The following is a 25,421-nucleotide window of genomic DNA, read 5'->3' as shown; positions in this document are numbered from 1 at the left end:
CCAAAGGTAGGGGAGTCTATAACGAGGGGGCATAGATTTAAGGTGAGAGGGGAGAGATACAAAAGGGTCCAGAGGGGCAATTTTTTCACTCAAAGGGTGGTGAGTGTCTGGAACGAGCTGCCAGAGGCAGTAGTAGAGGCGGGTACAATTTTGTCTTTTAAAAAGCATTTGGACTGTTACATGGGTAAGATGGGTATAGAGGGATATGGGCCAAGTGCAGGCAATTGGGACTAGCTTAGTGGTATAAACTGGGCGACATGGACATGTTGGGCCGAAGGGCCTGTTTCCATGTTGTAACTTCTATGATTCTATGATTCTATAATATCATTAGGTTTAGAATAGTTATGGAAAAGGACAAGGAACAGTCAAACGTAAAAATACTTAATTGGAGGAGGACAAGTTACAGTGAGTTAAAAAGGGATCATGCCCTGGTAGATTGGAATCAAAAATTGGTAGGCAAAACAATAATTGAACAACGGGAAGCCTTCAAGGTGGGGATAGGTCAGGCACGGAGTAGACATTCCCACGAGGGGGAAAGGAAGAACATCCAAAGCTTGAGCTCCCTAGATGACTCAAGGTATAGAGATCAAAATGAAACAGAACAAGGAGGCTTATGACAAATGTAAGGTTCATAATAGAGTAGAGAGCCAGGCTGGATACAGAAAGTACAGAGGAGATCTAAAAAAGGGAACAAGAGGGACAAAGAGAGAGTATGAGAATAGATTTGCGGCTAACATAAAAGGGAACCCAAAGTTCTTTTATAAACATATAAATAGTAAAAAGGTAGTCAAAGGAAGGGTGGAACCGATTAGGGACAAAAAAGGAGATATTCTCGTGTAGGCAGAGGGTATGGCTGAGGTACCAAATGAATACTTCACTAAAGAGGATGCTGCCAATGTAGCAGTAAAGGAGGAGGTAGTCGCGATATTGGAGAGGATAAAAATAGAAGAGGAGGAGGTACTTAAAAGGTTGGCAGTACTCAAAATAGAAAAGTCACCAGGTCCAGATGGGATGCATCCTGGGTTACTGAGGGAAGTAAGTGTGGAAATGGCGGAGGCTCTGGCCACAATCTTCTAATCCTCTTTAGATATGGGAGTAGGAAGTTAAAGGAAGTAAGGTTGGAAATGTTGCACCCCTGTTCAATAAAGGGGAGAGGGATGAACTCGACAATTATAGGCCAGTCAGCCTAACGGCGGTGGTGGGAAAACTTTTAGAGACAATAATCTGGGACAAAATTAATTATTACTTGGAAAAACATAGGTTAATCAATGACAGCCAGCACGGATTTGTTGAAGGCAAATCGTGTTTGACTAACTTGGTTGAGTTTTTTTGTTGAAGTAACGGAGAAGGTTGATGAAGGTAGTGCGGTCGATGTTGTGCATATGGACTTTCAAAAGGCGTTTGATAAAATACCACATAATGGACTTGTTAGCAAAATTGAAACCCATGGGGTTGAAGGGACAGCAGGAGTGTTGATACAAAATTGGCTAAGGGACAGAATGTAGAGAGTAGTGGTGAACGGTTGTATTTCAGACTGGAGGCAAGTGTTCCCAGTGGTCGGTATTACGACCGCTGCTCTTTTTGATATCTATTAATGACCTGGACTTGGGTATAGAGGCTATAATTTCAAAGTTTTCAGATGACACAAAACACAGGAATGTAGTAAACAATGTGGAGGATAGTAACAAACTTCAGGAGGACATAGACAGATTGGTGAAATGGCAGATGAAATTTAACGCAGAGAAGTGTAAAGTTATACATTTTGGTAGGAAGAGTGGGGAGAGGCAATATAAACTAAATTGTACAATTTTAAAGGGGATACAGGAACAGAGAGATCTGGGGGTGTATGCACACAAATCTTTGAAGGTGGCAGAACAAATCTATTAGATTTTTTTGAGGGTGTAATTAGTAGGGTAGATAAGGGGGGAACAAGTGGACGTAGTATATCTGGATTTTCAAAAGGCATTCGATAAGGTGCCACACAAGAGGTTGTTACACAAGTTTAGGGCTCATGGGATTGGGGATAATATATTAGCATGGATTGAGGATTGGTTAACGGACAGAAAATAGAAAGTAGGAATAAATGGGTCATTTTCGACAGGTTGTAACTGGTGGGGTGCCGCAAGGATCAGTGCTTGGGCTTCAGCTGTTTACAATCTATATTAATGACATAGATGAGGGGACCGAGTGTAATGTATTCAAGTTTGCTGACGATACAAAGCTAGATGGGAAAGTAAGCTGTGAGGAGGATGCAAAGAGGATGCAAAAGGATATAAACAGGTTAAGTGAGTGGGCATGAAGGTGGCAGATGGAGTATAATGTGGGGAAATGTGCGGTTATTCACTTTGGTAGGAAGAATAGAAAAAACAGAATATTTTTTAAAAGGTGAGAGTCTAAGAAATGTTGGTAGCCAGAGGGATTTGGGTGTCCTTGTACACGAATGATAGAAAGTTAACATGCAGGTACAGCAAGCAATTAGGAAGGCAAATGGTATTGCAAGGGGGTTGGAGTATAAGAGTAAGAAGGTCTTGCTGCAATTATATGCGGCTCTGGTGAGACCAAACCTGGGGTGCTGTATACACCTTACCAAAGGATATACTTGCCTTAGAAGGGGTGCAATGTAGGTTCACTAGATTGATATCTGGGATTAGAGGGTTGTCCTATGAGGAGAGATTGAGTAGAATGGGCCTATATTCTCTGGAGTTTAGAAGAATGAGAGGTGATCTCACAAATGCATAAAATTCTTAGAGGGTTTGACAGGGTAGATGCTGAGAGGCTGTTTCCCCAGGCTGGAGAGTCTAGAACTAGGGGGTATAGTCTCTGGATAAGGGGTTGGACATTTTGGACCAAGATGAGGAAAAGTGTCTTCACTCAGACAGTTGTGAATCTTTGGAATTCTCTACCCCAGAGGACTGTGGATGCTCAGTTATTGAATATATTCAAGATCGAGATCGCTAGATTTTTGGACACTAAGAAATCAAGGGATATAGGGATAGGGCGATGAAGTGGAGTTGAGGTATAAGATCAGCCATGATCTTATCGAGGGGCCATATGGCCTACTCCTGTTCCTATTTCTTATGTTCTTATGACAAGTTGAGAAGGCTGTTAAAAAGCATATGGGAACCTGGGCTTTACTGATAGAGGCATAAAGTACAAAAGCAAGGAAGTTATGCTAAACCTGTATGTAACATTGGTTAGGCCGCAACTGGAGTATTGTGTTCAATTCTGGGCACCACACTTTAGGTATGATATCAAGGATTTAGAGAGGGTTCAGAAGAGATTTACTAGAATGGTACCAGGGATGAGGGATTTCAGTTATGTGGAGAGACAGGAGAAGCTGGGGTTGTTCTCCTTAGAGCAGAGAAAGTTAAGAGGAGATTTGATAGAGGTGTTCAGAATCATGAACGGTTTTGATAGAGTAAATAAGGACAAACTCTTTCCAATAGCAGAAGGGTCGGTAACCAGAGGAAACAGATTTAAGGTGATTGGTAGAAGAACCAGAGGCAACATGAGGAAGCATTTTTTTTTTACGCAGAGTTGTAATCATCTGGAATGGACTGCCTGAAAGGGTGGTGGAAGCAGTTTGAATAACAACTTTCAAAAGGGAATTGGATAAATATTTGAAGGAAATTTTTTTTACAGGGCTATGGGGAAAGAGCAGGGGAGTGGGACTGATTGGATAGCTCTACCAAAGAGCTGGCACAGGCACGATGGGCTGAATGGCCTTCTTCTGTGCTGTAACATATTATGATATTCCATCATTTCTTGGTCAATTCATTCTTAATTTGTGCATTTGGGAGATTGTTAAGATGGAAATGGACAAATAGGTTTGCAGTTTCCGCATGGTTTGCGTCCAAATATCAGCTTAATCTGGGCGGAATCGAATGAAATAGCGCTAAAGATAGTGGAATTGTAAACTTAAGTGGGTCGCGCCTATAACCACTTTTCGCTGGATCAAAAGTCCATTCGACCGAATCTGTCCCTGCCCACAAAACTGGCAGGTCGGAATGGCGAATTTCCAGCAATTGAAGCTGTTCGAGGGTGCGCAGCACACTGCACCCTGAATTTCGGGCACCTGTGGTCACATTAATCCAGCGTTAATCACCTGACTTGCAGTGACCAGCAGTCAACTGAAGCCTGACCCAGGTCTGTTTCTCCTGCTGCTGCAATTACTTTAAAATACTTTAAATTCAGTCAATTGATCTGCCCTTGGTACATCAAAGACCTGTGACCAGCAGTCAATTGAAGCCACACATGTATGTCCTGATCTGCTGCAGTAATTAGTTAACTGAGGGCGCAGTGATCAGCAGTCAATTGTTAAGTGTCGTACCTTGTGATCTTCAGCCTTACTGTAAAGGGAAATGTTTTTTCCTAGTCACACCAGCCCTGTTCCAGTCATGAATCAATTACGTTCAATTATGCTCATTCAGGGAAAATTTTACATTCGGGCTTATGCTAATGAGTTTGCGCAGAAACTTCAGCGTAACTTCATCTTGGCAAAACTGGCGCAGTGTCCAGCTCATTTTGGGTGCGTTTTACCGATTGTGTCCCTAGCGGAAACTCCATGCCATAATTCTAGAGATATTTTTATAGTGAGGCTCAACACCCCACCAACATACAAATTAACATATACTCAGAAATCCCCAAACTCCACAGAATTCAATATAATGCTGAAGTATATAATACAAAGCTGCAATGAACTCACTTTACAAAACAATAATTGGTGTAAACCTAGTTCTTGGTGGGCACAGATGCACAGCAAGAATAAAAGCTGCCCATAGTTAACATAATGCTGGTTTTTATTTCAGTGAGATTACAAAATAGCAGTGAAACCTACCTGCATGTACTGATGCTAATGCAGTGGGGTCAAGCGATCAGGTAACTTTGGCAAAACAAGCCTTTAATGCTGAGTTTAAATCTGGCCCATTTCATATACTGTTGCAAGATTCAATTGAACATCTTCCGATGTTTCATTGTAGCATTGTTACTTAGGGTTCAAATCAACGGACATGCATTTCTCCACAAGTTTTCCGAAGAAACTAATGAGAGAAAATCACTTAACAAATCTGTTGAAAGTCTGACTAAACATTTCAACTTATTGGGGAAGACCACATATGCATTTATGAAATTTAGTAAAAACCTCAAAACAGTATTTTATAATAATGGTGTAACAAAAAGTGCAATAATTGTAGAACATTTAGTTTAACTTTCATCAACATGCAAAAAAGCATCTTTAGTAGCAAAATTGTCCAAGTATCAGCCAAAACCTAACCAACAAATAATTCGGAACCACCCACAGGTACAACTCTATTTCCCAACACCTACCTGTGCCAAACCACCAATTTCCTTAACACAGATGTAAAGTCGGTAAAGGTCCAATGGTTTCTTGCCCACAGCAGGTAAAGTGGCCACTGGCGTTCCTCTCTCCTCCATGAAGGACAGATAACGGTCTATCCACATCTTGCGTTCCTGCTCGTTCCCCAGCTCGTACAGCTTGGCTATCTTCTCACCAGTTGTGGAAGAGTTTGATTTCTGCAAAGAGCAGACACAACAGAGCAGGAAATTTGAAGAGTCTTTTTTCTAATAAAAAAATTGTGCTACTCATTGAAAAAACAAACAGTAAGGAATGAAGGCTACTAGTTCCGGCAGACACCAAGTAAACAGTCCATTATTATGTTTACATTCTAATGTTCAAAGTTCTCACATTTCATCAGTATAACAATCATATATCAGTATAGCTCAGTGTGTGGCCACAGGCCAAACAAAAATCTTGTAATGTCTGACACAAAGCATAAATTTTGACCATACAGTTATCTGTCTATGCCTGTTCATCATCCAACAATATACTTTTACCATCATATACCTACAAATGTAACCAGTCTCACTCCACGTCATACCTATCCCCAAACTGCTTTTCTAGCTTCAGACCGCAATAGAAAAATAGCCGCCTTATTTTCTTTGTCACTCAGCTGGAGTTCTGATCTGCTAGGTCAATTAAGGCAATGTTGAATTTTTTGTGTGCACATTTTTTGCATGCACTGTGGCCATCTGATCCAATAAAAACTATGATTTGGACGTGGATTACATCACTATTCTAGGTGAAATGGCAACATAACTCTTCCTGTACTTCAGTTTTTTTCAACTTAGACCTCAGGGTAAAGAAGTACATTACTGTGAATGCATTGGCTTTGTTGGGCTAAATGGCCTTTATTAATCGCTGAATAGTCTTATGATTCCATGAGTCACTTGTGAGTTAACAACAATGAACATAACACACTGTTTTGGTTTGGTGCAGGTAGCATTTTCTTCCAAATAAAAACAGATCTGGGCTGGCACCTTGCTGCAAGATGTCTTTATGGCATGAACGCTTATCAAAAAAGCAGTGGTCTAACAATGAGGTATCTAAATGCAGGCATAATTGGATAAATTAAATGCATAAATGAGTGACACATCATGCTAACTTCTTTAATTTCTACAGGATGAATATGATTAAACTGAGTTAGGACTACATTTTTGCACTGAAAATTACTAGACCAAAAATACCATCTAAATGTCTTTGCTTTGTTATGGTGAGGTAGTAGGCTTTGCTTTGTGCGCACACTGGGGGTGAAATTGGTCTTCAGCGGTAGTAGAAAACAGGTGATAGCGAAGCCAATGGAAAAGAAAATCAGGCAGGGTGTAAAAAAGGGCTGATGATTCACTGTCGCCCGTTTTGCGCTAACGCCAAAGACTAATTTCACCCCCACTGTCTCATTTAGACTCACAATGTTAGTGATGAACAGGAAGTGAAATGGAGATTGAATGCTCTCAGAGAAACCCATCAGAACCAATTAAAGGGGCAGAAAGTGAAAAGGCCTACATGCTTATTAATCCAAGATGTGAGCCCAAAATGATCATTAATGCTTTTTTATAGTTGATTTTTTTTAACAAAACAGGTTCCATCATTAAAAAATTATTTTTAAAAACGATTTTCAGCCAAAATTCAAGTTGGGGATATGAAGCTGATTATGTAATATTTGATGATATCACCATCACTGAACACAGTGTAACAGAGGGCTATTTTGAAAACTGAAAGTTCAACACATTTTTTTTGAAAATACAGCATGTTATAATATTTTAATCAGCATAATCTCCTCTGTAATCCCATTCAAGAGCTTTCCCCTTAATGGCGTATAGGAACATAGGAATATAGGAACAGGAGTAGGCCATTCAGCCCCTTGAGCCCCATGATAAGATCATGGCTGATCTGTGATCTAACTCCATATACCTGCCTTTGGCCCATATCCCTCAATACCTTTGGTTGCCAAAAAGCTATCTATCTCACATTTAAATTTAGCAATTGAGCTAGCATCAATTGCCGTTTGCGGAAGAGAGTTCCAAACTTCTACCACACTTTGTGTGTAGAAATGTTTTCTAATCACTCTTGAAAGGTCTGGCTTTAATTTTTAGACCGTGCCCCCTACTCCTAGAATCCCCAACCAGCGGAAATAGTTTCTCTCTATCCACCCTATCCGTTCCCCTTAATATCTCATAAACTTCGATCAGATCACCCCTTAACCTTCGAAACTCGAGAGAATACAACCCCAATTTGTGTAATCTCTCCTCATAACTTAACCCTTGAAGTCCGGGTATCTTTCTAGTAAACCTACGCTGCACTCCCTCCAAAGCCAATATGTCCTTCCGAAGGTGCGGTGCCCAGAACTGCTCACAATGCTCCGGTGCGGTCTAACCAGGGTTTTGTATAGCTGCAGCATAACTTCTGCCCCCTTGTGCTCTAGTCCTCTAGATATAAAAGCCAGCATTCCATTAGCCTTATTGATTATTTTCTGCACCTGTTCATGACACTTCAATGATCTATGTACCTGAACCCCTAAGTCCTTTGGACATCCACTGTTTTTAACTTTTTACCATTTAGAAAGTACCCTGTTCTATCCTTTTTTGATCCAAAGTGGATGACCTCACATTTGCCTACATTGAATTCCATTTGCCACAGTTTTGCCCATTCACCTAATCTATCAATATCGCTTTGTACTTTTATGTTTTCATCTCCACTGCTTACAATGCCACCAATCTTTGTGTCATCTGCAAACTTAAATATGAGACTTTTTATGCCTTCATCTAAGTCGTTAATAAATATTGTCTCAGTTCATCCTGAATATTTTCATTACACTTCAAAATTTACTAATGTAGGACTGTGGGATTTAGATCTGAACAAAATTATTTATTCCCCATCTCTCAAGAACGTACCAACTCCTGCAGGAATTCAGTTCCACTGGTGGTACCTCATCCAAGTGGCTGTTCTACAAGTGAGGCTAAATGGTGAGGATCAGCAGGCTATTCTAGCGTGGAAAGCATTGTAGCTGAGACTAACTCGCATTGTCCGATGTGCATTTTCCAGTGGGCATCACTGGACAGTGTTCAGCAGATACCCTGGCTGATTTTGCCTTCCTCTAGTCCAAGGGCTACGTCTAATTGTGGCGCCCAAAATGCTGCCACAGCTGAGATCAACTATCTCAACACGGACTTTGAAATCAAACCTACGACCATCTGTTCTGTATGATTTAGTATTAGACGAGGAAGTGCCTTTACCCAATAGGCCACTGGAGTTCCAAAATTGATTTAACATACACTAATGCCAAAATTATATCAATTCTTTGTTAAAATAAAGATGCCATTAAAAGTTGTGTTTCAGAATGTTTGACAGTAAATATTACATTTGTACTTCCACCAAGCCTGCCCCAGAAAAAATATTTATTGGACCATTGTTTTTCTCAAAGTATGTGTTTTCTAAAAATCACCATTCTTTACACAATGTGCATTCAATCCAAACCTCAAGCCTATCTAGGTCCAGGCTTCTCTCAAACGGTGAGGTGCTGATCAAGGCTAGGATGCAGCACATCCTAGTTGGATGTGCAGTTTTCCAATCTTGGATTGGAAAACTGCAAATGTCACTCCACTATTTAACAAGGGTAGGAGAGATAAACTAGGAAATTAGAGGTCTCCTAATCTAACGTCAGTTGTGGGGAAGTTAGTAGAATCTGTTATTGAGAACAAAGTGCCTGAGCATTTGGACAAATATGAGCTGATCAGAGAGAGCCAACATGGATTTGTAAAGGGTAAGTCATGTCTGAATTTTTTTAGGGGGTAACGAATGTGGTAGATAAGGGAGCGTCTATGGATGTTACTTCTATGGACTTCCAGAAGGCATTCGACAAGGTTCCACACAAGAGACTGTTAACAAAAATGAGAGCGTATGGAGTTGGAGGCAACCTATTAATTTGGATAAGGAATTGGTTAGGAAGTAGGAGACAGAGAGTAGGGATAATGGGTATGTACTCAAATTGGGAGGATGTGGCGAGTGGTGTCCCCCTGGGTTCTGTACTGGGGCCTCAGCTTTTCACTATATTTATAAATGACTTGGATAAAAGAATAAAGAGCCGTATAGCCAAATAAAGAGTACATTCTGTGCCCTCAGTGCTTTCTCCAAGTGGTGCTTAATGGTTAATGTCATGACTGGCTGCCACTGTCTCCTGGGAAGGAATATTTTCACAGCAACACTCTGATCATGAAAGCCAATCGCTATTCGGCTGTTACCACAATTAGAAGGTTATGAGGGGATTTCAAACACATTTTTTTGTTTTAAATGATTCAACATGACACACAAACATTACAAAACATACAGGTTAATAAAACAGAGCCACTTACAGGGCTTGACGGAGTCTTTGGCCAGCCTGGGCTGCTAATGCTATCACTTTCATCTCCATGCAATGAGGAGATGCTAGTAGAGCTTGGGGATATGGGGGAAGGGACTGTAAGGTTGCCTGGGGTAGGGGGCTGAGAAATACCCTGAGAGCTGTAGCTATCCTGTGGTAGAGGGACAAAAATACAACAAAGGCAGGGCAAGGTTCATTCAAAAGAAGAAAAAAAAGTTACATCAACTAAATTTACATTTTGTCCAACTTTAACTAACGGAAAAAACAATCACATAACATTTATAATCGGTATAAATTTGGAAAACTGCTGAATGCTTCGCTGAGCCACCATGCTTAATTTCAAGCTTATACGAGATGCTTAGCACAGGAGTTTTCCCCATGAAGGAAGCCATTTACTCAATTTTATTAAAAAGCCGGGAAAGCAAAAATTAAGTATGCCTTTGCTGCTGCTGCACAGGAAGCCATAACTGGAGGCAGAGAAAACGGCTGCAATTTTTAAAACCAGGCAAGAGTCTCTCTACCACCTTAAAGCCAAATTTAGCACTGTTTTAAGAGCCTGTAGAACCAGTAACTTTCAGATCCACAAAGGATAGAGTGATAGTACACACAAATGGAGATGACATGCAGAAAGTAGAAAACAGAGACTGAAAACCAAATGATCTAACATAGCAGACTTGCTCAGCTGAGCCAACACCATCCGTGCTGGAGAAATACCTTAGGCTTGCTCTCAGTTGGAGGGGGTCCTTCTTCTTTGATGTCCATTTTCGGAGGTACTTGCAGTTTGGAATCGCCCTGTGTCATCATGTCTGCTCCAAGACCCATTGAAGCTATTCACAAAAACAATTTTGGCAACTAAAATTAGTCCTAAAAAGTATATGCAAATCTCATTCAAGCTTAATGCTGGAAACTAACAGATTGGGACATATACACATAGTTTGACTTCAAATATACTAGTACAAACCTTTTAGGATTGAGCGTATAAAAGGGTGGAAAAATACTTTAAAAAGGAACAAGGTTGTCAGGGTAGGCTGATTGTTCCTTGCACATGCTTCACCTCACCTCTTGAAAATCCCATTCCAATCTAGTCAGTGATTTTCAAAATTCATGTACACAATATACAGTTCATGCCAGTTGTAGATTTGAACCAGTTTTTCTAAACCATGTTCGTGTTTTACACTCAATTTAAACATGTAGGCTACCCTCACAATTTAATGGGAAAAAAAATCAACTGCACTTACAAAATTATTGAGTCCCTGAATGACAGTAAAACTGAAAATTTTGAAATGTTAACAAATTAAAATGTTCCTGTAAGTAAAAATGCTCACCAATTGTTTACACTCAGCCTACATGTATGACCATACTGATGCTATCACTCCACCTGCAACTGTATGTAGACTTCAGGTTAGTGAATTTTTAAAAAATTTGAACCATCTTGTCTGGGAGTAATATGGATTAAGTAAACTATGATTTATGTTCTTACAGTGTCCAGTGACCAAACGTTTTCATTCCAAATACTATCCTGATCCAGTAGTTTGTTTAAGTGGACTGTAGTTAAAGTGATTGGATTTTAGGGTCATGGTGCATAAATAGCAGACCTGGACTATTATCAGTTTTTAAAAACAGTGTCATGCCACAAGATGTCAATCTAGTCTGGTACATACAAACTTGGTTAATGGCATAATTTCTATTATACTTGTACATTCAGTTTAATTTATAGAACCTCAGGTGGCAGGATATGTAACAAATTGCTCTGAAATATCTACTTTCACCTCTGGACTAATGCATTGCCGTGATTTCAAAGAACCCATTAACAGATGATAACATGTTGTTATACTACACAAATAGTTATAAACTTTCTCTTAGTCTCCCCTTTAGCTCAGTGGTCCCTACCAAAATTTAACTAGGCACCCTTGTGCAAGATGGTGCCTCTCATTATATGGGCGGCAGTCCATATAGGAGAAAAGACAGAATTAACTTGCATTTATAAAAGCACCTTGTCTTCAGGACATCCCAAAGCACTTTACAACCAAAGGATTACTTTTAAAATGCAGTCTGTTGTTTGGTTGGCAAACGCAGTAACCAATTATCACATATCAAGATTCCACAAACAACAAATGAATGAATGACCAGATAATTTGTTTTTGGTGGTTTTGATTAAAGGAAGGATGTTGACCAGGACACGGAGAACCGCCTGCTCTTCTTTGTATAGTGCCATGTGATCTTTTACAGCTACCTGAGCAGGCAGATATTTAATGTTTTATCAGAAAGTGGCACTTCTGACAATGTAGCACTTCCTCGGTACTGCAATGCTAGCCTAGATTATGTCCTTAAATTGTAGTGGAACTAACCCACAACCTTCTCAGAGGTGAGAATACTACCAACTGAGCCAAGCCAATGCTTGGGAGGGAAAAATTACAACTTGCAGATTCACTGTGCTAGTTTGTCACTGAATGACTGGCACTATCAGTAGCAGTTAGACAAGTCAGGCCAGGCAAAGCCATTCATCTGGATGAATGTGTGTGGAAGAATTCAGATTTTTAAAATTTAAAGTCATAGGGATGCTTAATGTCATCACTGATGCAATCCATAGTCAGCACTATGAAGACCTAGACAAGATATAGAGTAAATTGTTTGGGCAGATCAAGTTTCTTTGAATTTATTTATCTTTTTAAAGCTTTTGTATCAGATTTTGCATGTCATTCTACTGTTAGGCAGAATAATCTTGCTTTAAAAAATAAAAATATTAAAATGTTTAGAGAAAGAGTAGGGTTAGGTGACTATGCATAAATTAGTCTAGAGGTGGCACTGTGGTTCAGTGTACTGTGTAGATGGCAGTGAGGAGAGGTCTTTTAGCTCGGGCGCCGTATGTTATATTTTTAAAAAATACACATTCATACAACTGCAAACAGTTAGACCAGCAACAATCCCCTTGTTGATTGGGACTGAATTGTAGTGATAAGGAGCCGCCTGGGAGGGAGAAGGCAAATAAACTGTTGAAGGAGATGGCTGCACATATCAGACATGTATATATTGTAACAACTTTGGCTTCGACATGACAAATATTTCAGCTGCAAGTTAAAAAGTCTGTGTGTTTTTAAGTAACTTAGATAAAAGGAACGCTAAAGGTTTAATGAGGACACTGCCTTAAAGAGGTTGTGCAAAAAGTATTTTATATCTAGTTCAAAGCAACTCACACATACACACAATGTGCACCGCAGAGAACACAGGTAAGTGTCAGTGTGGTTTTAACAGAGACTGTACCTTGAACCTGCAGGGATGTTTTCTGTATTAGTAAACTGATGCCACACAGCTTGCCAGCTTATTCACTAGCACCTTGCTCTCTGGCTGATGTAATTAAAATTAATTATTTTGTAGAACATGTTCATACACAGGTGTGAATGGATTTTTCATCAGTTTTATTTTCTCTTCCTTTCAGATTTTGGCAGAATGCTGTGTTTGTTCATCATCTAATGTGAGCACATCATGCTAGGATGGAGCAGCTTACTCAGCTGCATTGTAGAAGACATGTCTGTTACCTTTGGGAATATAGGGAATCAAACAAATTACATGAAACCCCAAGATATAGTGGGATCCTAAAGAAACTGCTGCACAAACTAAACTAGGGCTGTGCCAATTAATTCATACGAGTTGAAATTGTCTCACACACAAAACAAAAGTTTTGGTTTTAACTGGAGTTGTGCCATTGCATTAAAATTTGTTCGTTCAATCTGTTTCAGTACTTTATCCCCACAAAGGCAATACTTATAACCAAGATTTTGAAGAAGCCGTGGCCATTTTGTTGGAGGAGCTGGGACTCGATGCCAAGTAGTATATCATCCCACATTATCCTCATGTTTTGAAAATTATGATGGGGATAACACTAATGGCAGCAACAATTAGGATACGTGGGACAAAACTGCTGACAAATTGAAATCTAATGGACATACAAGTATAAACTGCAGATTACAGGACATATAACGAGCCTTTCCTAGAATATGCCTTTAACTACAAGTTAGAAAAGAGCAATTTTGTTCCTCGTACAGACTTTACCCATTTTGATGTAAGCAATCTATTCATCTCCGAAGCAAGCTTTTAAAAAAATTTCTGATGTAAACGCTGCAATGGCAAAAAAAACAGGGTTATCAAAGAGGTTTAACTGCTAACTTTCAAATAGGCTTTACTGTGGTTTTTAGTTTTTACTTTATTGGTTTCTCCATTAAAAAGCATGTGGTTCAATAGTAGCACATGCCCAAGTTATCAGACCCATCATCAATTAGTAACAGTACCGATGAGTGTAATTCCTGATTTAGGGTTTCCACAGGCAAGGTCTCTCATTGGCAAACTGAACCTGTTCTCAACAGGAGTCTGCCCGACAAATAAACCGTCACAGAAACTGCACAACTCCTTGATTAAATACATGCTTAGTGCCATTCATAGCAACATTCCAATCTTGTGCTGAAGGTACCTGAGGTGATTTAGATTCTCTCTTTAATCCAGTATCTCCACTTTACTAGCATTTGATTTGCTTTCACATGGTGGGGGATGCCAACCTCGCTCACAACCTTCTTCTTTTACCTGACTTGGGATTGTGTCTAGTCTGATTTAGTTAATTCAGGCGGTAGGCAATAATACGCCTACCGCCTGAATTAACTAAATCAGACTAGACATAAACTGCTTGCATGAGGGCCTCGTGGATAAGCATCATCTGGTGTAGTCATAAGCCACACAAACCAGGCAGTCAAAAGTTTGATTCCTAACTTGTGCCAAGATTAACTAGGGCAGCCCCTTGGCTAGGCAGTGAAAAAAAATCAGCTGGGGATTCTGCTCATGATGGTTATCCAGTGGCCTCTGAAAGATTTTGTGGGCCATTAGCAGAAAGCAGGTTCAGAGTTGACTGCGATGTTCTCCACTGTTGAACATAGTCAACAATCATTGACATTGCTCAAGCATGAAGAATGGCCAGGTGGGCAAGGCACTAGATTTTGCAACTGTCTCCAGCAAGAGTCCATACCTTCAGGAGAGAAAATTCGAATATAAAAATAACTGGATGAAAAGTCTGACGCATAGATCCATTAAAAAATACAATGTTTGTGTTGTGTTACAGCAATCTCAGCAGTATTTTGAATGACCAGATCAGATGTATGCACATCTGTGTAACACCAGCAGGTTCCAATGAAAATTACTCCATAATTTAAACCTCTTAATTCAAATTCATAATTAATGGACACCATCTTACTCAAAACTGAGTCACTATAACTGAGATTCATTTTGTACCACGAAATATCTTCTCTTCCTACAGCATCTGCTGGGACTGGTGAAATTCTGCTATGCACTTTCCCCTCCCCCTCCCTCTAAACAGCTATGCAAATTGCAATCCACAATGAAGTTTGTGAAATTCACTGTACAAAAATAATTCCTTAATTGTGTTGGTAAAAACTAAGATCTGAATGAACAGTTCTCTTGGTAAATTTTTGTGACTTTTTACACATATCACTGAAAAGAAAACGTGTATGTGTAACCATAAACTTCTATTCTCTTACAGAAAAACCACTGACCCTGGTAACCTTGTGTGCAGAAATGTAAGCAACCCTGTCAGCATTACACGCTGCCCTCAAGAGTAAACTCCAAAGTTCAAACATCCTTCAGGGCAGCATAGGTTAATCTCAGGTTCAGTAAAGCAAGGAAGAATAAGCAAATGAATAAAGAATAGGATTAGACAACCAGTTTTCACAAACCTGTAGCTAAACTATGCTGTTCAGCCTGAAAAAAAGACTCAATTAGCTGAGCCTGACTCTCAACTGGAAGGTCATCGGTTCTACAGCCAGAACTGATGATTGCTCAGGTCCTGTTCTCTTTGGTTGGGTAAATTTCAGTAGCTGATAGTTTGCTTGGGTACATGGACAATAGAAGCCAGGAGTTCCACTCTTCTTTTTTTTGGTGGGGGTTGGGCAGGTGTGCAGGGAATGTTGCTGGTGAAAGCCAAAATTCTCTCACTTCGCTACTGACCAAAGATGGTGCAAAATTTACTGCAAACATGGTGAAGTTATCAGCCTAGTGCAGCCTATCCCACCTTTCTGACTGATAGAGAATGCATAAAGGCAAACTGGAAGGAGGAATGATGGTGGGAGGGAGGGGTTAAAGTAAAATAATGTAAACAATAATGTAAAGCGACCATTTTTCAATGAACTATGTGACAAATGCAGGTCAATTTCACACATGCAAAATCAATCCACCCATGATCTCTGTCTACTGTGGATGATTAAGAAGCGAAACTGTCGGTAAATAAGTTACTGCAAGAAAATTATGTCCTTTTACAGATAAACGATTAGCATGAAATACAGCTGAATCCTGAAAAGTGCATAACTAATATGCCAGGAAATTTCTTGTTTGGTTCAGTGTTTCTCTATAATGAGAGTAAATGCGAATGGTACATTAGAATTTTATGGTTGGCTCAGGTACAGTCTTTCCCAAGCCTTTATTGTAATAACGATGAACCAACAGGGTAAAGCATCACTTTGCTTTAAAACAATGGGATCCTGCAGTTTGAAAATAAAGACAGCTTTCTACATCATGATAACTAGCATAAAATCCATTACTCTTACTCTGGATCACCTAGGTGTATTGCTCAAGTTGTGAAATGACACTGGTAATAGTTTATTTAACCCAATGCACTGCTTCATGAAAAATTCAAACATAATCAAATCATTTACAAGTGTAACTACATAGATGCTTTTATGTTTTTGCTTCAGATTTTTCCTCTTTCCTCATTTGAGCAGAGTTGTATCCTTTTCTTCTGGCAGGGCTTCAAACTATCAAACCACAAAACTTTACAACTGTTTAATTACCTGTGAACATGAACAAAAAGGTCCAGTGCGAAAATCGTAGAAAAATTCTATTAAATAACTTGAATCTTATGAAAAAACTGTTGTAAGGAGAATCCTGAACAGATTCAATATTAATGAAATTTCCAACAGAGCCAGAGCCCATAGAAGCTAATGTATCTCTAAACAACATGCTAAACTACTTGGGCTTTCTTTGTAAAATATGAACCAGTCATTACATAAGCCAGATATAAAAACAGAAAATGCTGGAGAAGCTCAGCAAGTCAAGACAGCATCTGTGGAGAAAGAAACAGAGTTAACATTTCAGGCCAAAGACCTTTCATCAGATGAACAGTCTTCGGCCTGAAACGTTAACTCTGTTTCTTTCCCCACAAATGCTACCTCACTTGCTGAGCTTCTCCAGCATTTTCTGTTTTTATTTCAGATTTTCAGCATCCGCAGTATTTTGCTTTTCATTTTGTATTATTTAATCCAAGTCTATGCTGTCACATGAGCTACAAGTCACTGTCAAACCTTACGTGCTTGTCAGGGCTATTTTCAGTTAAGCTTAACGGAACTAACAAGCAAGTGCTGAAGTGATCTGCAGCTTGCTGCCTGCTACACAGCATTTCCTGTATGATACTAGCAAGTGGTAATTTTAGCACTTTGTCATCTCGACGTGCTTCCTTCTCTCCCCACAGACTGCACGGCCGTTTGCTTACCTCACTCTCTGGGTCAAACTGAGACAACTGCTGAGCAAGATAATCCACTGCAGCAATACCTGTCTCATAACTGTTCATTCATAGCAGCAGAATCAGATTTAAAGCAATGCATCCCCGCATTCCTTCTCCGCTAACAGAGTTAGTGACATTTAAGTTTACCAATAACATACAACAGCAAGAAAGACTCACACAGCTCTCCCTTCATAAAAGGTGTTGCTGGAGAAGGTTGTGGCCATTGTTTAAAAAGTCAAAATGTGACAAGGAAAAATATTAAACATTCTGGTATGTTTGGAATGGCCCTAATTTAATGCAGCATCTAGGAAATTAAATTAGTATTCACACACAAACAGAAATCTGGCCTACATTTCATTTTAATTTAATGTGACCAGAGGAAGTAATTAACAAATTTGATCAAAATCCATGGAGTCTAAGTCATCCAGTGAAGGCTTGGTTCATTTGCTAGCACTCTCACCTTTGGGTCAGTTATAGGTTCTAGTCCCAAAATAGGGCATGAGTGTATAATCTAGGCTGAGATTCCAGTGAAGTACTGAGGGACTGCTACATTACTGGGGGTGCCATTCCTTAGATGAGACTAAACTGATGTTCCGTTTACCTGTTCTAGTGGTTCATGTGGACACTAAAGATCTCATGCAATTATCCACGAGGAGCAGGTAGTTTTTGGTGTCCTGCCCAACATTCTTACCTCAACTAATTCCTAAAATGAAATTATTCATCTGATGGTTGATTGTAGGATGTTTTGGTGTAAATAGCTGCTGTACTTGTCTGCTTTATATGTGCTTTCCACTTTAAAGAGTAAGTGATGACGTTTTGCGATGTTTTAACAGGATAAGGTGCTGTAAATGCTATTAAGTCACAAGTCTGTATTTATGAGCGTGTTACACAAATATGTTACACAAACACACAAGTATAACATATGGCTTCCAATTCATTTACTATCCAAAACAGTCTGATGAGAGCATGTCATTCATCATGTTTGAACTTCCAGAATGGCTTTAAGATCCTGAAGTGACAAGGTGTTATTCAGGAAGATTACTCAACCTTGAGGAATAGAATTCCTCATTTTTCAGTTTAAATATCCTTTGCGTGTCATGGATATAAGTAGTAATCCCAGGGGACAAATTGCTAGGGACCGACAATCCTTAAGAGATTTTCATTCTACATTGCACTTTATATGTGCATAATGTAAACATACATAAATTAGGATACAAACAGACAGAAGGTTCCTACTAAGCTATTTTCATTTTATAAATATTCCGTTTGAGGAGAAAGTAATTTAGAAATTTAAAATTTAATGAAGTCTTTAATTTACCAGTCAAAAGTCAAGTGTTTATCAGTACATTAGTCAACTGCACAATGCAGGCTCCTTTGATATGCAGAGTAGCCCTGGAATAAGGCTCCTGTGAAGACAATGCCTTGGGAAGCTTCCATATGGGATTTCTCCAGGTTTCACAGTAATCCAAACTGTTAACTGTCTGCCAGACAGTTCTCATGGCTCCTTCCTGAAAGACTGCTCTTACCAGCCTATTGTCTGATAGTGGGTAGATGTACAGTTCCCACAGGTGCAGGTGTGTTGCTCTGATATACAGTATAGAGACCCTGGGGACTAAGGCTGGACTAAAGGACTGCACCCTTTACTGCTAGCATATTCTTGTACCTTGGAACCATAGGACTTCCTACTAGCCATTTAAAATTTTGTATCCACTTTTAGGACTGGAATCCCTAGAAGTCTGGCGTCTATCAGAGGTTGAGATGACATTAACTTCAGAATATTTTTTGTAGCTATCTTATTGTTGTGTTACCTAGGTGATGTTGTTTAAACCTGCTGACATGTCACATTTATAATCATGAATGTCACCCTGCCTTGCCATGGTTTAACTGCCCACACCTTTACTGGATGGTTCTTAGTTCAGGGATCCAGAATATTCCTCATGGTGGGTAAAACCAGTTCCACTCTCGATGTTTTAAGCCAGGCATGTCTGCAGAGAACCATGGCCTGATCGTAAAATCTGATGCTTATATCCCATTCAGCATTCTAACTACAGCCTGACAACCTCAGTAAGATGCAGACTTGCATGGAAAGTCTCACCATTATCAGGTCTCTTCTCTAGCATCCATGCCTGCAAGCTGCTTAATACCTTCATTTAATGCACTGAATCATTTTACAATGTATATGGTTATTATGGTGTTTGCATAAGAGACTGAAGTACACCACATCTAGTGTTAATTGTATGATTTATATCAATGAGTGTTAATTGTATTCAGGTGGTGGGTATCAATTGGAGACTCTCTTGTATCCTTTTTATAGGAGAGCTTATCTAGGGTGTGGTGTGTGTGTCAGGGGAATCTCTGTGAATAAAGGCTTGGAAGCAACTAAAGACCAGGCTCTAGTATTAATATCCTTCACCATATGGCTATCCAATTTTAACACATAGTACTTTCCTGGTTCCTTTGAGGGGGTACTATTATTGGAAGCTGGTGTCCTTAAGAGATCCATCATAGCTCCTTCTAAAGAGACTGGAAAGCATTGCTGAACCGAGAGGGAAAGAGTGGTTATAGAAGGAACTAAATAGAGCCAATTCTTGCTTAGCTGGTTAAACTGAACCATACGGACCAGTGAAGTCCCAGGTTCGATCTCTAGTTTGTGCTGAGTTAATTGATCTCAGCCAGAGCACTGGCAAAGATCTTACAATTGGCCTCAATGCCCCTGACCCTGAGTAAGGACGGGGGAAAAAAAAGTTGGCCAGGTTTTGCGTTCCTAATCACTATCTAGTGCACATGTGAACATTGGGTGATGACAGGTTTGTGCTTAGCTGTGGTACACAGTGTGCCAACATTTACTGTCCTGACTCACACATGAAAACTGGCCCTTGGGCTAGGAGCCAGACTGACCAATATCTGTGGAATCATACTCCAAGCAAGGAATTAATGCCTTCCAAAGGGAAAGGGATAAAAATCTGCAGAAAAAAGGAGGCAAATAAACAATTCTCATATTGTTGGGTAAATAAAATTAAGTTTGCTGACACAATAAAGTAGCAAATTTGCTAACCTTTGGAGTCTTCACATAAGCTCATTTTCTGTGCCCTTTTCTTTAATTATGAAAGAAATCTCTTGTGTATGCAGTTGATTTGCTACCTACCATACTCTAAGGACATCAGTGAATTGTCAGAATACAGAAAGATTGGTAAAACATTTACTTTATTATGCCTCCATAAAACAAAGTATCTCTTTTTAAAATAAAAGAAGCACTGATATTTTTTTCAAAAATATAATTCTCCCCACTTTAAAAGTACATTACCTGAAGAGCTGTTCACCATGTTAGATGCCATGTTGTAAGTAGTAGTCTGAGGGTTCATCATTACAGAGCTGTTGTTCATAGACTGGCTATAGGGGGAGCTAGAGCCCATCATACCACTTTGGTTCATGCCAGTGTATCCAGCTTGCCTGAAAAAGAGACATTGTACATAGTAAATATGTATCATGTTTACACAAACAACTAAGAGTGTAAAACAAATGACACAGGTAGATACTTGACAGCAACAGCATGCTCTGTGATCAGTTATGGGGGGAGGTCTCCAGGACTGGAGACAGATGCTGGATTAAAAGCAACACTGTGTGGAACACCAAAGAAGGGCAAGGAGAAAGAGAAAGAATGAAAAAAGGTCAAGTGTTAAGCAACAGCAAGCACAACATCGGGACAGCATTAGTTCAAATAAATTGATTGCCATTAAGCCTACTACACATCACTCATAATACTAGTGGCAGTTTTCAGACACATTTACACCACAGAATTACCGGAACCATCACAAACTGCATGGGTTTGATTGTTTAGGAGCCATTTTCCATTTATGTCCCAACATATGGTATTGTAATGTTGTTTATATGCATGAATATCCATGTGAAAGTATTCCCTAAGGTACATAGAACATTGATAATCCAAACGCCAGTAGTCAGTCACCCAAACGGATCATTGCTTGCTATTGTTACAGAGCATTGGTGCAGTCTTTTGTCATATTTAGTTTATTTTATAGTTGTAAAATGTACAATAACCATTTATAAGTAAAATTCCTCTAGAACTTAGAACAGGACCTACACATTTAGCTGAGGAAAAGCCATATTGGGAGTGTGACTGCTGCGATGCCCAATGATTCACCAAGAAATCTCTCCAAGTTTAATAATCAGAATTAAAATCAGCAACAGGGGTTGGAATGAAATCAGGAAAGAGAAATGCCATTAACACAACAGTGTTAGAGGAATGGAGCACACTGCTGTCAGCTGTTGCTCTGCTCTACTCCTTCAACTCTTCAATATTCAAATACCAACTTTCCCTCTCGATACACTAGGTCTGACTCCCTTTGCTGATTTTAAGCAGTGATACTATAATGTCAGTGCTTCCAATTTAAAACTTAAAACAGCTGTTCACACTACTATGTTTTCTTCAAAACCAACATTATCCCATAAATGAAATTCCATATCAGGAATCGTTAGTCTGAACAAACTGCTGGTCCAAATTTTGTTTGGTCCCGAATGGTTTGGATTAGGAGTGTTCCACTGTACAAGATAAAACACTGACACCTGTACTCTTTTGTGCATATGACTTGGGCACTAAAATCTGTCATTTATTACCCAAGAAATGCCTTTATCTGCTCATCTTGAGCAAAGATTTTAAGAGTAATCCAGCAGCTCCATAAATGTAGATTCTCAAACCAGCATCAATTGTTGTAAAATATTCAGTCATAACGAACAAAGGTGAACACATCAATGAGTGTTTCAGCCTGTACTGCTAAGATCTCAAGATGGCAGACGTGTTCTATCTTTTATTTCTTGGTAGCTTCTAGTTAAGGAACACCTTGCTGCCCAAGGCTCACTCCAATTACTGAATTCTTTATTTACACAAGAGCAGCTACTTTTATTTTAAGCAGGTTTCTAAAGATGGAGCAGACAGAAGATATGAATTTTAAGTTTTCCTTTTCTGGGTTGTTTTTGGAAGTATGGATAAAAGCCAAATATTTCTCTACTCAAAGCTCACAAGTCCAGTAACTAATCCTCCTACACCATGCCTGTGAAGCAACCACTCTTCTTCAATCCCTCAAAACTCTCCTTGTTCCCTAGACTGTACCAATGTAGTTAAATACGTGGCCCAACTGGCACTGCCCAATGTATTACTAGGCCACACAGGCCAGAAGGTCCCAAGCTTGATTCTTGGTCTGTGCTGAGGTTGCTGATGTCAGTCAGCACAGTAGTTGGGATGCTACAATTGACCTCAGCACACCTGGACTAGGAAGGGAAAAAAATCAGCTTCTCATTGCTGCCCAATGATTCCTCCAGAAAAGTTTGAGTGTATGAGAGTGAATGAAAATGATTTAACAAATGTTGGGCATGGACAGGATTAAGTTCAGCTGTGATGCCCTTCAAAGAAGAATAGCCTGTCAAGACTCACTGTCTAGGTCACTTATAAAGAACGGCAATAGGGGAGAAAATGATATCTATTAGAGTTGAACCATTCTGTGGTTGGCACAGTTGAAAATAAGTGAATCCATATTTTACTCAGTCTTTCCCCATAGGAATACAGGGATTTGTTAGACGGGAAAAGACTAAGGTCCATCTACCTTCTACCGTCCTGGTAGCTGCATGATACAACAATAATGAAGTTGTTGACTAATTATGGCAACCAATCTCTATCAATTAATCTACAATAGAACTAGGCATGAGGTGAGGAAAACTACAGTGATAGAAAACTTTGGAGCCATAGGCCCAAAGTCATCTGTTCCTCCCAAGCTTGCTATTCTTACCATACGTCATGTCTCAAATTATTCATATACTGTACCCCAAAATATTATTTGCTGAAAGAAATCCATCTAATTTGCATTTGAATGAATCAATACTATCTGCTTCCATTGTCTCCCTAGGGAGCCTGTTCCACAGATTGACCTCTTGGTCATTGAAATAATGTCTCCATATTATTGTCAAAACTCTATATGGTTACAAGTGTTGTCACATCTTGGTGAAACGCAATAATTTTTGTTGAAACACACAAAGGCTAAGAGAACAAAAATAGGAAAAATTAGTATTAAGAAAATGTGAAACAATGTTGTTCCATAATACATTTTTTCATGTTTTACCACCAGACTTCCAAAATAAATCAAAGGCAGGTTTTGCTAACAATACCATTCAAAGTTACAGCAATGTAGATACAGGTTAATCCTGAAACACTATAGACAATATGTTGGATTGGGGGAGAAAACTTACTTTTTAAAAGCTATGCTTTGTAGATTAGAACAATCAGGTGAAGCACATTTTGTGTCACTTATGTGCATATCTGCGAGTGTTTTGAAGTGTAGAACGGTTGAAAAATATAAATTGTTGCCTCATTCATTTCCATAGAAGTCTCTTTTGTGTATAATGACGAGAGTAATTTTCTGCTGTGGATATAGTTTTGCTGTCCCCACCCTATTCCCTTCACTGCAGACATCAATCTGAACCTTGCACTAGACTCAAACACTCAAAAGTGTTCCATTCCTGTAAACAAAACCCAGCTTGGTTTGCAAATAACTAAGCTTTTGTATTCCTGCATGCATTACATATACTCATATAAGTGCGTATTCTTAATAAATAAGCATAACATTTTGAGGAAAGAATGACACAATTACAGGAGTACAACTATCATATTGCAGGATTTTTTGTCCTTTTTCCACAGAAAGAATGGAAATAAGTTAGTTTTATTTTTTAAGCAAACTTTAAAAAAAAACAAGGCAAAAGATGGTTATTATGCTGAATGGAAGTTGTTTTCCCCAGAGTGTAAACGATAATCAATTCATTGGCTTGTCTGAGTAATTGAAAAAAACACTTCACACCAACTGTGTTGGAAACCTTTTAATCCGTGTCTGTGAAGTGAGAGGCCCTAGAAAAGGCATGCTCAGAAAAACACAGGAGACTGCAGGAGAAGTGGTTTTGCCCAAGGATGTAGGCCAGAATGCAAAGGAGCTATTTTGTTTAAGTTAATTAAGAATGTCCACTGATGTGGAAGTGTGCTGTTTTCACTATTTTACATTATTACATGAAAATTGAAATAAGTGAAACCAATCACAACTGTTGCGATGTGAAATGAAGCAATTAAAGACTCATCACACCAAGTGTTTGCAAGATCTGCCTTTAGAGATATTGAAGAAATACACATTTAAAAGACTCAAATATACAGTTCATGGAGTATTATTGTTACATCCCTGCGTTATGCTATCATTCAAGTAGATATAGGGTAGCAAGCAGCAACTCCCATAAAAGTAAGATACTCAAACTATTACAGGAGCAACTGATGCCACTGAACCTGAGAAAGTATCTATGGCAAATTTGTAACAACAAGGTGTAGAGTCTAAGGCACAACTGTGCTTAGCTTCCATAAAGTATGATGCATTTTAACAGAAAATATTACAACTTTCAGATTACCAAGATGTTACTTAGTCTAGTGGGTTAGTCAAACTCTTGGAATTTAGTACCATGGTGTGAGCAATATCAGCACAAGGACATTAGCAGTTCAACTAGCACCGTCTCACGGCAATTAGGGAAAGGCAATAGATATAGGAAAAATAGTATCCTTGATCTCTATGATTTGATTTCAACCCAGCGCAGCTGAATGATGTTATAGTCTTTCTGCCATCTATAAAGTCCTACATAGAATGAGAGCTTTGGTAATCTTGATCTAATTACGGTTGGGCATAGTCCCACAGTTTGGTACTGAAGTGGACCACACAGAAGTCATAGGCACGGCTGGTGTGGGAAGTAAAAAAACAGCACTGGTACTCACTCACTGGAGGTTGGGGTAAAGGCACATATAGTTGGGTCATAGTTGAGGGCATTTCACTCTGTATTTGGCCATGGAACCCAAATCCAGAAGTCTGTTTACACAGATTGCCCAAATTAAAAGTGGGCATTCACCTTGCGCTGTTGCGGCTCACCTTGAGCAAAATAAAACCCCAGCTTTCTATAAAAAACAAATCTTAAAATGAACAGAAGGGGAATTAATACCTTTAGTCTCAGTCTTGCACCCTCTCCTCCTGCTCCCTCATCCCACTTTTGTAAGAGAATTTTCTCTTATTTCCATCAGTGCCACCCTTCTCTAACCAAACAAAGCTGAATTTAAAAATTATTTA

At 39.3% G+C, this 25,421-nt stretch overlaps 1 protein-coding gene across 11 annotated transcripts in view; it reads right to left on the bottom strand.

Moving 5' to 3' along the window:
* The window catches only part of LOC137324615 (AT-rich interactive domain-containing protein 1B-like), a 648,069-nt gene that overhangs the window by 92,801 nt on the left and 529,847 nt on the right, over window positions 1–25,421 (bottom strand). For 8 of the 11 annotated variants that reach the window (XM_067989102.1, XM_067989104.1, XM_067989111.1 and 5 more), the window contains 4 exons: window positions 20,573–20,718; window positions 10,428–10,540; window positions 9,706–9,864; window positions 5,326–5,532 (listed from right to left, as the gene is read on the bottom strand). In XM_067989102.1, the coding sequence (XP_067845203.1) occupies window positions 5,326–5,532; window positions 9,706–9,864; window positions 10,428–10,540; window positions 20,573–20,718 (625 nt within the window). The remainder of the gene's footprint in view (window positions 1–5,325; window positions 5,533–9,705; window positions 9,865–10,427; window positions 10,541–20,572; window positions 20,719–25,421) is intronic. The other 3 variants (XM_067989107.1, XM_067989113.1, XM_067989112.1) reach the window with 1 other exon arrangement.

This window comes from Heptranchias perlo, chromosome 8, assembly GCF_035084215.1.
Source record: "Heptranchias perlo isolate sHepPer1 chromosome 8, sHepPer1.hap1, whole genome shotgun sequence".
Taxonomy (NCBI): domain Eukaryota; kingdom Metazoa; phylum Chordata; class Chondrichthyes; order Hexanchiformes; family Hexanchidae; genus Heptranchias; species Heptranchias perlo.
This window is presented reverse-complemented; position numbering and strand designations above follow the sequence as displayed.